Source organism: Heliconius melpomene, chromosome 4 (genome assembly GCF_056956725.1).
Source record: "Heliconius melpomene rosina isolate 202511_hmr_F chromosome 4, ASM5695672v1, whole genome shotgun sequence".
Classification (NCBI taxonomy): Eukaryota; Metazoa; Arthropoda; class Insecta; order Lepidoptera; family Nymphalidae; genus Heliconius; species Heliconius melpomene.
The window spans coordinates 8,186,664-8,202,401 of record NC_140392.1 but is presented as its reverse complement, the minus strand read 5'-3'; the positions used below and the strand labels follow the sequence as shown (position 1 = coordinate 8,202,401).

General features: G+C 32.2%; 1 protein-coding gene across 2 annotated transcripts in view; it reads right to left on the bottom strand.

Annotated features, from left to right (window-relative positions):
- The window catches only part of DIP-gamma (Dpr-interacting protein gamma), a 64,944-nt gene that overhangs the window by 14,061 nt on the left and 35,145 nt on the right, over positions 1-15,738 (bottom strand). For both annotated transcript variants that reach the window (XM_085184977.1, XM_085184978.1), the window contains exons 5-6: positions 14,388-14,561; positions 3,706-3,834 (exon numbers count right to left, since the gene is read on the bottom strand). In XM_085184977.1, the coding sequence (XP_085041103.1) occupies positions 3,706-3,834; positions 14,388-14,561 (303 nt within the window). The remainder of the gene's footprint in view (positions 1-3,705; positions 3,835-14,387; positions 14,562-15,738) is intronic.

The following is a 15,738-nucleotide window of genomic DNA, read 5'->3' as shown; positions in this document are numbered from 1 at the left end:
GTTTGACATACTAATCGCACAATGACAGTATCTAAGAAATATAAAAGCTACTTCGATGCTTCAACGTTAAGCTGGGTCTCCACCGCGAGCGGAGCAGGATCCATTAAGGACTACGTTGAACTCGCAAGAGTTCACTAATAAATAGTTGGACTTTAAGCTCGATTTCCAACGCAAACGAGAAATGCCTAGGTAAAATTTAGGTGGAAAGGAGTCCTTTAAAATAAAACAAGTTTACATTTTCAACAACAAAGAGTTTTGTATTACATAATTATTTAGCTTGTGAATCGAATTCGGAATCGAACTTACAACCTGTCACATTTACAGTCAGGTTATGCATCTGCGCCTTTCCGGCCTCTCTGGCCTCTCTATTATACATATGAATATATTATACAAAATTAACATAACCATAAATTACATAACCATATACAATATATAAGAGTTATAAGTAAAATTTCTTTTGAATAACAACGTAATCTCCTCAGCAGCGCCGTCTGTCACGCTTGGAAGGCACCCAGGATAAAACAATCCGTCTCCGTTCATCCATAAGCTTTCTTAGGCAAAGTTGTTTACCACGAACAAGTATTATTGAATCTTGAAGTAGAATAATTGAAAAACCTATCTATATATAATCAATCTTGAAGAAACATTAGTTATATTACATGATAGGATGTGGGTTCGATTCCCACTTTGCGATATAAAATATTTGTATAACATTCTTATTTCCTTGCTCTGGTAAATAGGCAAGCGCGGCGTTAAGTTCTGACAATCAACAAGCATTATCTCCGGAATTTGGCGGAATGTGGGGATCGGAAATGTGAAAACACTTAGTTCCCAGGTTCCCTAAATTCCCGGTGTGAGGCCTAAAAACACTTGATAATACTCTTTTTAACCGACTTCTGTAAGAAAAGGAGGTTATCAATTCGACTGTATTTTTTTTTTTTTTTATGTTTGTTACCTCATAACTTTTAACTGGGTGGACCGATTTTGATACTTTTTTTTTTATTTGAAAGGTATAGCTTCCCGAATGGTCCCATTTTTTTTTGGTCCATGTCTGACAATGGTATCCATGAGAAAATCACATAAGTCTTAAATTTGCATTATGCATGTGCGCGACTAATAGCCGAATAACTCAATGTCGCGCCAACCGATTTTGATGATTCTTTTTTTTATTTGAAAGGATACACTTCAAGGATAATTTGGTGAAAGTTTGGTTAGGTTTCGATTATGGAATCCGGAGAAAATTGAGAAAGTTTGTTTTTTTTGGTCAAAAATTAATTATACTGTAATAGTTACAAGCAAAAACTTTTTAAATTGATGTCAGAAGTGAGATTCCTGATCGTTGCATTTCTTTTCAACCAATCTCAAAAAAGAGGATGTTCTCATTTTCAACCAACTTCAAAAAAGGGAGATTCCGAATTCACCCGAATACTTTTTATTATGTTTGTTCTTGTCAATATACCAAAATGTAACTTTGCACAAAAATAATAGCTAATTAAATGAAGTTTTACATAGAACAATCACAACCACTCGTTGACAACCACTACCACCACCATCACCACTCGTTCAAGAAGCATCATTTTAAGATCTACCCATCACTAAAAATCGTAAAATAAATTAATTTTTAACAAAAACAAAAACCAACTTCTAACAACGAACTAAAAAGTGAAAAATAATTATACAAAGATTTTATAATTTTGAAGTCGGTGTCAAACTAATGCTACAACACCTTTACTACAATATCTAATTACTAAACCTGTTTGTTTTACTTGGCGCCGACTTGAAAATTATAAAATCTTTATATAATTATTTTTCACTTTTTAGTTCGTTGTTAGAAGTCGGTTTTTGTTTTTGTTAAAAATTAATTTTTCTTTAAAATACTTACTCAGAGTCACTTCCAACTCTACGATTACTATAAAAAAATCTTTCTTTAATTTCAATCTTCTATTTCAATGAAGAACACTTAAAGTTTTATAGTTGTTGAGGTTTAAAAGTATTTTATATATAATACTAGCGACCCTCTTGCGGCTTCGCCCGCTTTTACTACTGGATTATTCATATAATGTATGTTTGCAAAGCACTTAAGATAATGTGAAAATTAATTAAACCCTAATGCAATGCGCATTTTCGTAATTTCAATAAGGATTTTCCAATTGTTTTACACAGTAAGGATTTTTTAGTAGGTACCGTAATTTTAAATCTGTGCTACTAATCTTTTCAAGTACTTATTGAAATATAGTTAAATGACTATTTTTAAACGGGATAAATTATAAACAAAAACCTACCTACTAATAACTACTACAAAAAAATATGAAACCAAATATATCGCGCTGAAATAATACATTCAACTCCAATTATCCAATACGTGCAAACGCATCTAAATCTTTGTTGCTATGCCTCTATAGCGGGCGGGTTTTTTTTCGAGCTTGTGGTTAATGCTGAAGAGGGTTTTCTGTCCCTGATGAAAAGCAAGCACTACGTGGCTGCCTGTGAGGAAAATTAAATAGAATGCATCGGCCGGGAATCGAACCCGGGCCGCCCGCGTGGCAGGCGAGCATTCTACCACTGAACCACCGATGACTGCTCATGACTCGCTTGTATAAGCAAAACGTCGCGGGGCGGCAAGGATGTTTTGATATTGTAACAACTTCTAAAGTACTTATTAAAATGAAAAACAGTAAAAGACAGTTTTGATCTACATTAAATGGCCAACGTAACTTATATACTTATTTATATGCTGAGAGTAAGGGATAAGTAAAACTTTAGTCGGCACAGCTGATGAGTCAACGGCGTGATGTGTCAACAATTAAATGCGTTTTTCTCTAAAACTATTCGCAATTTCGAAATATTGTAAAAAGCAAATTTTATCTTCGTTTAACGTAGAAAATTAATAAAGTATTTTAAAGGATAAGGATTATTACCAATATGGAAAAATATCCCTCACAATAAAAAATATATTGAAATTACTATTTTTAGACAGAAATATGATCACTAAACGTTATCCTTAAAAGATAAAAATATGCTCTCGCGGACTTTTTCGTAGATCTTATTAAGAGTAACAATACTCCAGTACATTATTTTCATGTAATACTTACCATTAAAGCAGCGCATGCGCGAAAGTGTCTCAACGGGTAGGACTTTAGACACATTTATCGTATTTATGTTGATTTATATAAGAATGTACAAATAATAAACTATATATAAACCTTCTACGAAAAACACTCGACTTAATGGTGAAGACCGCATCAAAATCCGTTGGGTGGTTTAGAAGAAGAAGAGTTAGAAACAACAGACAGACACGAAAAGCGACTTTGTTTTATAAGATATAGGATAAGTATTGAAATATAATGAAAATATTGTTTATGGAATTATTCTATTTCTTTAAGTCTTTCAGTTTAAACTTCAAAATTTGTCGTTATGTTTTACTAAAACAAACGAAATATCTGAATCAAAAATTATTTAAAAGTAAGAACAAAGTAATAAATAGCTTAGATCTCTGTAGGAGAGCACTAAGAGATGATTTCTTGAAACTCTAACATAAACCTAGGACTCCCCCTTGGACGATCCTCTGATCGTCTTAAAAGTCGTGGGCGAAGACTACTAGAGTTTCCAACGTATTATCGACTTCAATTATTACTGGCTACTGTATACTTTCTTAATAAATAAACAAAATAACTGACAAAACTGACAAAAACTCCATTTACTTACAGTTAACATTCAACGTGATCCGTTTGCTGACTGCTGGGGGCACGTCGTTCGAGGCGATGCAGAGGAACGCCCCCATTTGACGCCTATCCACTCTCCAAAGGGGCATCGAGCTTCCCACGTAGCTTTCAACTGAAATAGTTTTGTATATTAAATGATTTGAACTTTAAATGGATTTTTAAACTATCGTGGTGGGACTACGTCTGAGAGTAAGTACGTGTGGGTTCGATTTCTATCCGATACAATTATTATATTTAAATTATTTTTAGTTCCCAGTCTGGTTTAAAAAAAGCGACAAAAAGAAAGTGGGTGAGAATTCACCCACCTAAATTGTAATCGAATGGGGGACGGAGTGTCTTATCAATAGGGGTCAATAATCTAAATAAAATGACTAGTAAATGACTATTAGATATATAAATATTTTCTCATAATGAAAGAACAAAAATCGCAAAACTCCGGAAAGGGTCTAGCCCGATAAGCACGGGCACGCTGCACTGGCTTGTAATTAATTATTTTTAATAAGGTATGGAAGTATGATTTTTATCTGAATAAGCTACACACCATTTTTTTGTCTCCAACTCTTCCAGTAAGGGAATTATAGCAACCTTTAGCCTCAAAGTTTATTTTCTCGGTATCTGATAAAAATCAATACAATCGTATTAAAAATTATTTATTACAAGCCAGAGCAGCTTCCCATGCTTATGCAAAATATATTATTAAATACATTTCAAAAAACTTCTCACTTACTGTTAACTGCTAACTTTCAACTAAAATATTTGAATACATAAAATTGTTAGAATTTTAAATAACCAATAATATATTTTTAGGAAAATTTGTAATAAAATATTTTCTTTTTTTTCTGTCTTCTTGGAATAAAATGGCGATGGTGTCCGCCTCTTAACAAGTTAACACACAATGCTCTTTAAGTATAAAGCCGGTAAATTAATTTCGTAACACTGAGTAACAATTCAGTACTAAATTTACATTTTTAAGTCCAAACGAAGGTAAATTCAGTCAGGCACGCCTCGATATTTTTTCTTCTATTTTGTATGCTTCAAGCTTTTTTCTCGTTGCAGGGTATTTAAAGTACTTATTATCAAGATGATGCATTCTCCACTTTCTTTATTCTCTTGAATAAGGAAAGTGAAGAATACAGTATTCGCAGACATTAACGCAGCGCTTTGTACTACCACAAAACAATTAAAATATGACAATTCTCCCCACTTAAGAATCGAACCCACACAATCATTGCAGTCAGAAAGTAATAAACGTATAGTTCTGAGCGGGCGAAGCCGCGGACGGTTTGCTAGTTATAATATAATTACATATCCACATATCTTATTAATGTCAACGAAAATAGAATTTTCAGGTCCACGAATCATCAACAGCTGTTTCAATAGAAAATGTTCACATCACTTTAATTATGGCGACCTTTAGAATTTGGGAATTATTAACGCGACAGAATTGTGATAACTAGAACTCTACCTCTACACAAATTACTTTAACATACATTAGAAATATATTTTCTGTTGTAGAAATATAATAAATAGAGATGTTGAAGATAATTTGAATATGTAATAAGTCGAGCTCACTTCAAATAAGTTCATTCAATGGTTATAAATATTTAGTGTTTTTTTATAGGTTCAAGCTGTATTCCTTACATAACAGAGTAAACGGAAGGAACCTTGAAACCTATTGTCAAGACACTCCGTGGCAATTCCTCCGCAACTCGGCGGTAGGTGGATTGAACCTTGAAACCTGGGAACGGGGTAACTTAACACTAGGTTCCCATGTTCCCTCTGCCTACCTAGCGGTAGGCAGAGGGAACATGGGAACAGGGGATTTAGGGGATACAGGGTGAAACTATAAAAAAAATAAAAACACAAACCAATTGATAGCAAATCGCGAGTCGTATCTATCAAAGCTACATTTTTACATCGAGTCTCATCAATTTCCTAGACATGAAAGTTCAATTTCAGTGGCAGTCGAAGCGAATGATTAAGGCGAGAGGTTCTTTATTTTTAAGCTTCAGGCAAATTATTTTAGCTCTAACTTGACAATATTGTATGAGACAGCAGTAGTTAATATTAAAAAGTTCAAATATTATCCAATTCTTATAATAAATACCACATACAGGTAGGTCGTAAGTAGAAAAACAGAAAAAATACGTTCATTTTTATAACAAATAAAAAACTCATCAGTATTGTATTGTTTCACAGTTAAGCATTTCATTATCGTAGCAAAGTTTGAATATTAATATGAAAAAATATTCAATGAAATGAAGAATGAAATTTAGCCTGAGTAATGGTTTTCAGGCGATTCACAGGCAGAGGGAACCTAATGACAATCTGTTTCCCGTTAAAATACTTCCGTACCCCACTTTTGGCTGATTTATTGAGGCATTGCGTGTTTATTAGCGGGACTGAATGCCACACTTTATCTCGTTACCAAAGCGAGAAAAGAAAATATAATAAATTATTTCCTCGAGTGGGAATTGAACCCATACCCGTCGCGTTCACAGTTGCACATTTATGGCCTAAGTTCTTTTCTTATAAATCTCTTACACAAATATACATACATACATATATATGTGTGACAAAGCTTAGGTGCACTCTATTTCTTTTCTCCAGTAATCCAACGGGATGTATTTAAGGAGGCGAGCTTAAGACGGATAATTTACTGGAAAATTCCTAATAGTTGGGAAACGGAAAAAAAGGTCAATTTGAGTTTCCAATATAAAATTCTATCTTGCATTTTTAAATTGAATAAAATGACAATTGATTGTGTATTGCTTAAAAAATATAAATAAGTTAAATTATTCACGCTGTATCCCGATCACAGCAAGGGAGGCAAAAGGAACCTAGTGTTACGACACTCCGTTCCTCTTTTCCATCGAATATTGGATTCATTGTATGTTAAGTGGCTGTAGTGGAAGAAATGAAAATATAATCTGTATTAATGAATATTTAATTCGATCGATTCGATCTTGTAGCACTGCGCCTCTACAACCTCTCAAATATATTATATTAATCTACCCTCAAAACCCCATCCTCTTACTAAATTACAAATATCTACACCTGTACCATAACGCTTAGAACGCATTAGCGAATTCAAGGCCTTCGTAAATAGACTCGACACAGTTAGCAAGTTTGCTCCTATAGTTTCTTACGAATTGAAAGGCAAATGTTTATCTTAGTTCTTGTTCTAGTCCAACATTGGACTGAATATTGGTCTATTGGATATGCTAATTTAAACTAATTTCTAATTTATAATTGTTCTATAGATAGATAGATAGGTTTGGTTGGATTTTAATTGATATTGTTTTTAAATTAAACTTTCAAATTGTTTAAAGTTAATCGTTGGCTTCTTTAAATAATTATCTTATAGTAGTGTTTAGTCACTCCGTTCCCTATATTCCGCCGAATTTTTCGAGGCATTGTGTGTTGAGTGGCAAAACTCAACGCCGGGCTTTTGCCTTGGTGCCAGAGCGAAAAAAACCTCTATATATCTCTCTAGATATTCTATCACGAAATCACTAGAAATAGTCATATATTATCAAAAAAAAAACAGAAGAATATACGTAAAACACAACAGACAAAAGTAAAACAACACCAATATATCAAAAGCTAAACACAAAACAAACACGACCCAAGAATAAAGGCAAGGGATAAGCAAGAACAGAAACAGAAATAGCAGCAAGAAACACGCCACGCCTCAATCTTCCTTGCAATTTGCTAACGCACCTGCGACTACCTCGTCCGTATAAGCTGGGAACACATTTAGCTTAAAATAATTTAACTTATGTTAAAACCGTAGGGGTGCAATTCGACCGTAGGGGTGTAAATATGACGATCGTAGGTTCGACACCCACTCAGGGTAATAATTATAACTATTTTATTTATATTTGGTCTGCTAATAAAACAATGTGAGGCGTTAAGTTCCACGCAATGACTCGGAGGACGAATAGCGCACTTAACTCTAGGTTCCCAGGTTATGCGGGATAACAGCGTGAAGCTAATTAAGCAAATAACACTACACAACATTTTATTTTCATGCTTTGGTAGCTTAGGCATGGCGTAAAGTTCCGTGACTCAATAATCTCTAGTATTCGGACGTAGGGCGTCGAACGGAATATTTTGACACTAGATTCTTCCTGCCTTCTTTGGTATTCAGGACAAATGCGTGTACACCCCTACTATTCTAGAATATAGAGTACTGGGAACGTGTCGAGCAAAATACAAAATATAATATAAATATCGACGTGTATGTTTGTGTGTATAGCAGGATGCATTCCAATCTGAGATACATGGATAGCGGATGAAAAGGATATTTGTGGTGTTTCTCTTTTCTAAAATAAATATTATAAAGCGATTTCGAGGAGATATTGGAAAATCTTGTATAACTAGATGGAATATGAATATATTATATGGGTCATAATCAGAAAAAGTGCACATTTTGTGTCTTTTCTTGTCCCGCTACTTTGAATGCGTTTTAAAAATACAATTTTAAAGATAATTTAAATATTTTGCCATTTAAGATAAATTTACTTATTAACTTAAAGATTTTTGTAATATTTTAAATGTATTAAGGCTTTTAATAGTATTTTTTGTTAGTTGCAAAAAACTTTTCAAAATGCTTCCATACAATTTTTCGTGTCCCACTCACCACTTTACTTTTTAAAAATTGGTTTGTTACGAATATTTATGGTTTTATTTGATTTCAGATATGTTTCTATTACTTTACTTTATGCATAATATTAAATAGAACTACTTTTATTGATACATTATTTAATAAATAATATATATTAATTAACTAAATTTGTCCCAAAATATTGTCTTTTTGTTACTCAGGGCTAGTAACGTACAATTAAAATATGAACGCAATTATTTTGGATGGTATTTAATATTAGTTTTTATTGTGGCACCATTATTCTAAAAGTCAATGCTGTCGTAGCTACAACCAGTAGTGTTCTCGCTGCAGTTGAGGGGTTCAAATGTTTTAAAGGGAATGCGTAAAATTACATCTCAGGGTTATAAACGGCTTTTATTTTGGTAAGTATTCTATAATTTGGTTTTCTTGTTTATGTTATTTGCTTCTTTTTACAAAATCTCAAAAAAGAACGTCAGTGCTTGCACATGCAACACGTGGCTTATGAGCAAATATTTAAAAAGGTTAGAATTTCTCAGACTTCATTCTCAATTTCGTTATATTTCGTTACGTAAGGAAACTGAGAAAATATGAAGCCTAGTTCACAATTGCGGTACCAATGTTTTCTTATATATGTTTATAATAAAATTTTATCGAACCGGTGCTTGTATATGGAAGATATGTATATAAGAAAAAAAAATTGCTGGCATATGAAAAAAACTATTAGTGACTTTTCATAACGTAAAGTAACCAAAAATAATGATTTTTAAGTTTTTTTGCTTGTTTGCTTGTTTGTCTATGTGTTTGTGCACGCTAATCTCAGAAACAGCTGAACCGATTTAGTTAAAATTTATTTTTATTCTTTCTGAAATTAGTTGTGATTTTGTGATTATTATTTTTTGATATATATTTTTGTATTTTCAGTAAGCGTAAGCTCCTATGTCAAATGCTGAAACAAATGCTTTTTTTTTTAGATATAGAGAACGTCTTAAAAAGACCAATCCTATTAAATATGAAGATATGCGGAATAAACACTTACAAAGAATTAAACTTAATTCCAATGATAACGACTCAAATTTTGATATATTTTAAAGTGAATTTAATTTTATCATTAACTTTGTGATCTCTAACTAGAAATATAACTTTATTACGTTACGAACTAGCATTATTATATTGTTAATATTCTCACTTTGTTATGTTTTCTTCTTACATTTATAATCTGTTAATTCAACGATTGAACCTTTAAAATTTTGATCTGTGTCTCATTAAATAAAAAAAACAATAGTTTTATTCATATAATATCGTTATTTTGTTGTGTATAATGCCTTATGTCATCAGTTTCGTAACAAACTTTATCAGTGTTGTTACTTATCAGTTACGTTACGAATTCGAAAATGTCCACTTTTCTGATTATGACCCATATATATTTTTTTATTTTATTTTGGACTATATTTAACACTATGAGCTTAGTAAGTAATTACATTTAAGTAATAGTTAAATATGCCTAAACAAGTTCAGAAATCTTTCAGGTTTCGCATTCCGTTTTTTACCTACTGCCGCCATCCATCCATGCCATCTTCGAGGCCTTGCATGTCAATAAGCGGAATAAAACCCATCGATTTCACCTTGGTACTAGAGAATAAATCATACCCCTGAGAGGGAATCGAATCCACAATGCGGAACGACAGCCTCTATCAATTCATTTGTTCTTTCATTCAATTGTACCTATTTAGGTTTATATTCTACCTAACTCTAGATTGGAAAATAAAATTATATAATTGAAAAAAAAAATAAATCGAGCATTCTTGAACTAAAACTGTATAAGCTTGAGCCATAAACCATGAACCATGAACTAGATTAGTAATCTCTGAAGAGTTTCTCTCAGGCCCTGGCTCCATCATCAGACCAGCTCCGAGGTTCTATCTTACTAAATTGTATAAAAGTTCACCAAATTAAAAAAATATACATTTCAATAGAAATAACAGAGAAATGTAGTTCGTTATTTTAGATGAACACTTTAATTGTTATCATTAAAGGGAACTCCAGCATGATGGAGAACAACGCTCAGTTTAACACGAAAGGAAATTTCATAAGTTATCGAGGGAATCACGCCATACCGTCATTCCGCTCAACATTTACTTATGACGCATACTTTCAGAGAGTAACTGTTAAGCTTTTACTGTAATAGCTAGATATTTCCGGTTTCATTTAAGCTATTTTTTTATTGTTTTTTTTTTCTTTTAGAGGGAACCTAGAGGGAACCTTAAGAAGTTCTGTTCTCACTTTTAATTCAATTTTTGAACACTGTGCTACTATTTATAATTTTTATTGATTTTATTTTGGTCGGTTGAAGAATAACTAACTCACTTTGTCACTAAATTGTATAGTTTCCCTCATATATATGTGGGTATTGTTTTTTTTTATTTTTAACTTCACGCTATAACCCGTAAAATTAAACGTGCATTATATAGAAAAAAAAACCTATTATTAGTATTAAAGAATTTAAGACAATATATTTTGAGTACCGGAACTGAACTGCGCTTGCGTATTAAGCCAGGCTTTGTCTAACCACACCAGGGAAATGAAAAATTAGTCATTTTTGCAATATATCAAAAAAAAAATTAAAACCGTATATTTATGTTTAACTTTGAGGTAAATATTCTTACATTTCTAAAAAATATAAAAAAACAAGCTGTAGTATAAATCTATCCAGTATTATAAGTGAGGGAACCTAGTGTAAAGACTCGATTACCTACTTTCATTTTAATCTTCGAGACATTATCTGAAGAGTAAAACAAATTTATTCCAGGTCTTGTGTTGCTACTAGTGGAGTGGAAATCAAACTTGGAACCTTGGCGTAGGAACCACCGCACCGCCTCAAACAATCATTCATCATTTATAATATACGAACATATTACATTTACAGTTAATTCTAGTTAGCTTTGTCTTGGAATAAACTTATAATAATGATGAAAGGTAATAGGATTTTGAAACTACTTAGAGTATAAACCTCGTAAGTACTTATTACTTATGGAACTAAGTGAGGTAATTAGAATTCATAGAATCCCATCATAGCTCTTAAACAAAAGGAAGTTCTTAGAAAATGGCATATTGCATAACTTTATATCATTACTAGCGGCCCGCCCGCGGCTTCGCTTGCGTGAACTACGTTCTTATTAATTTCTGTCTCCATGAGTCCAACGTCTTATAAGTGATTTCCATGCAAAATTTGAGACTCCTAGCATTTGTAGTAACGAAGTTTCATACAAACTTTCAACCCCAAAAACAACCCCTTAGAAGTCGAATATTGCAAATTCCCGTTTTAGCGAGCACCTACGTCCTACAACTCCTTAAAAAACTCCTTAAATTTTAGATTGTACCTACCACTTGTAGTTTCTGAAATTTCGTGATGAGTGAGTGACCTTTCGATTTTATATATATAGATATAGGAAAAAATATATGCCGTCGTAGCGCAGAGGCACATTGTCTGATTGAAAACACGATGAATATGGGTTCGATTAGCAATTCGGAAAATGTTTTTTTTTTTCCTTCTCTGGTAAAAAGACGAAGTTTATTGACATAAGGTTCCCTCTGCCTAACCTATTAAATGTAAAAAATAAAAAATATATTACAGTTTCATATATATGAAAGTAAGAGCTTTTGAGCTTTCAGAGGAAATAGGGACTGGTTGTAGTACTGAATATTTTATAACTTATTTATAAAGTAGCCAACCCACGCGCAAGGCTCGAACGGAATACTTATATACATAGTTCAGTTATTTTAGCGAAATTTCTATAAAAAGCTTTTTTTTAAAAGAAACCAAAGTTAAGTAAAGTTAAAATGTGTATCAAAACATAAACATTAAGTATAGATTAGTTAGGTTAGAATAGACAGAGAGAACTTAGTGTTAGGATACTCTGTTCCCCATTTTCTGCCAAATTGTATGTGAAGAGGCGAACCCAATGCCGCCGCCCTATGTCTACTAGGACGTGGAAAAGAAGAGATATTAAACACAACTTAAACTTGAAATACCAGTATGTCGGTCATAATAAAATATTCATGTTTTCAACAGTTTCATATTGATATTATATTTCTCCGAACAGAAATCGAACCCACGAGCAGTACGACTAAACTTACCACGCCACAAGTCTCACAAATCCATTCCATCGAACTTTTCAAATTGATTTTCTAATATTCCCCAAGACGCTTTACGGATAATTTGTGGGGAGAAATGTTGATGAAACATCGAATATTTATAAAGAAAATATTTGTATTGGTTTTCCTTGGCTAAGGGATATTACTTTTATGAAATAACAATATTAAAATATACTTTTTCGTGTCATTTTTAACTGTTATTTTTTCGGAAATTCAGATGAATTTAATGAACCACTTAACATGCATCGTTACCATACATTTTTATAAGAATAAAAATAACAAGGATGATGTAGGTTGTTTCGCAGTGGCACAAGCGTGAGAACTATAATAATATAACGCGACAGGTTAATATTTAATATTTTCATTTCTTCGTTTTAGTGTCGAGGCAAAGCGCGGCGTTGAGTTCCGCCCCTCAACATATAATACCTCTAGAATTCGGTAGAAAGTGGAAAGTAAAGTGTCTTAACACTAGGTTCCCTCAGCCTACCCTCCATTAAAAGTTTAAATCACGTACAAATAATTATTGAAGCAAATTCGTAAAGATTTTTTTAATGAATGAAGATTATATAAAAGAAAAAAACAATTTGAATTTTGTAAAGAACTTATTTCAGTTACGATAACAATTTACATTTTATTTGTATTTTTCTTTAATTTAACACGGATCCGTAAAATGTAATTAAAATTATTCCATAATAAAATTCAGTTTTAAAATGTTATAATTATACACACTGTACGCGTATAATTTTTTACTTAAAATATTTTTCCAAACTTTTATTGTTTTTTTGTTTGCGGCCAGCCATAATAATAATAACGTTTTTTTTCCTGTCTATTCTTAGCTTTATACCATACTTATAGGCAGAATAAAATTGTTTTATGACTCTCCGTTCTCTTTCCCAACGGATCTCTCTAAAAAAGAGAACGAAATACAAATATTAATTGTTACCCACACTGTTAATTTAAAGTATATATATATAAATAACTCTATTTTTATGTAAAAAAACATGGATCAAATAAGATCATTAAAATGCTCTCAATGAATTATGCCATATTATTTCTTTCTTTATTTTTCTGAAAGATCAAAGGCCTATGTTTTTTTATAAAGCGTCGTCTTCAAATGACATTAGATGACAGAAACAAGTTATATTTGAATTGTTTTCCAGTTTTTTGGACAAATATTTAGTTTTGTTTCAGGTTCAAATCAAACTTCAATATATTAGCAAAGACCGTCCTAGAGCAGTGCTAAGCACGATTTGATAATTAATTGCTTGAGGAAATTATTATATTTAAATTATTTTCATTTCTTAGATCTGGTAGAGAAAGTGCGACGACTCTTTTCAGAGTTTTAGTTTTTTTAATTATTACAGCGAAGGGAATGAGAATTGAGATGAGAATTATAATATACAAAATTACTCTAATTTGAATTTGAACCCATAATAGTCGTGTTGAATCAGAAGAGTCAAGCTACAATGAAGGCACTTTTATTAAATAAAACTTGAATTTTCTTAAGCTTGTTCTTCTAAGATGGTTATGGTATTATCTTAATTTGCATTAAGTATACTCTGATAGCACTATACAGAATAATATTATAATGTAACTTACTTTAACTTTTAATATACGCAAATTAGTAGAAATTTAACGTTATAGAGCTTATTATACAAAACTTACACATGTACCTGACTTGTAGAAAAAATACTAAAATTTAACTTAAAGAAGTTTTTCAGTTAGTTAGTTAGTTAGTTAGTTTCAGTTTAATATTTAATTTCCTCGAGTGGGGATCGAACCCACAATCATCGCTTTCACAGTCATGCCACTATGCTACGACGACTTCAATTTTAATTTTGCCTTCACTATTATTTCTAATAAATTTTATTTTACTATCAAACCTTTATCAAAGTCCCTCGAAGAAGGCTTCTTCAGTAAAATAGGTTCGTGATCTTCTCTTCGCCATGTAATTTTTGGTGGAGGGTGTCCAGTAGCTTTACACGTTAGCGTTGCGTTTTCTAGTTCTTGCACTGAGACGTCCGACGATGTATCATCGCTAACGACGTCTGGTGGCACTGTTAAAGAGAAAAATAAATAAAAATAGTATTATAAATATTTTTGCACCCAGACTGGGAAATAAAATGTAATTATTTAATAGATTTCTCCGAGTGGATTTCGAACCTACAATCACACCCAAATAAAATTTATCATCTTTAAGGCATTCTATATACATAAGTATACTACTTATACTATTTTAATCTCTTTCTTCTTTCACTTCCCATTGATATATCAAAATTGAAGATCTGGAACATCTAACGAAGAATATATCATAGAAATACTATCTGAATAAGAATTATTGCTTGTAATATAAAAAAAATAGACCTGGAACTATACTTTCATACCCCATGATGGTAGAGAAACTACCCAATGACAAATCATTTTCAATGCGATAGATGGAAAGAACGATTCGCATGGAAAAATACCTATTAGATGGCGGAACCGGAAATAAATAGGCTAATATGTTAACGAAACTGGCGACCCACTTTAGCTTTACCCGAGTGTAAATACGATTGTTCCGGAAAAGCTTCATGAGAAAGAAAAAAGTAAATAATGTGTAGCTCTCCTAACTAGTGTCAAGGCACTCCGTTTTCTACTTTCTGCCAGAATTAGAGACTATTTAGCTTATAGAGTGTAAGGAACTTAAAATAATTAATTGCCTCGAAGGGGATCGAATCTACACCACCACTGGCCTCTATTATAAAATTGAAAATCTTTAAAATATTAGTAAACATGTACTAAAATAGGTTTTACCATAAATCCAAATAGGTGTTCGTGGTAAAAACAGCCAGCCTCGCCAACCGTTGATCCCAGAAGCTTTATTCCCGACATAACATATATCCATCAATCATAGCGGATGTAGAAGAAATTAAGCCTTTATTGACAATATATGGGACACTTTACTGACGTAATTTGTTATTGGTAATATACCCAATATTTGGACAAGTTTATTTCGTTTCATATTTTTGTCGTTTGAATATTTTGTGGATTTCAATAGGGATTTGATGCTGATATGTCTCATATAACGACCTGTCGTGGAAATTCCACCAGATGTTGTAAAATAATGGATATTGATTTTCTGTTTTGGTGGAATTTTTGGGGTATTATTTATGTTGTGAGCTGGAATATATAGGTAGTTTCGTTTGGGCTTTGTCTGTCAGTGCCTAAGTAGGGGAATAGTTTTTATTAGGAATA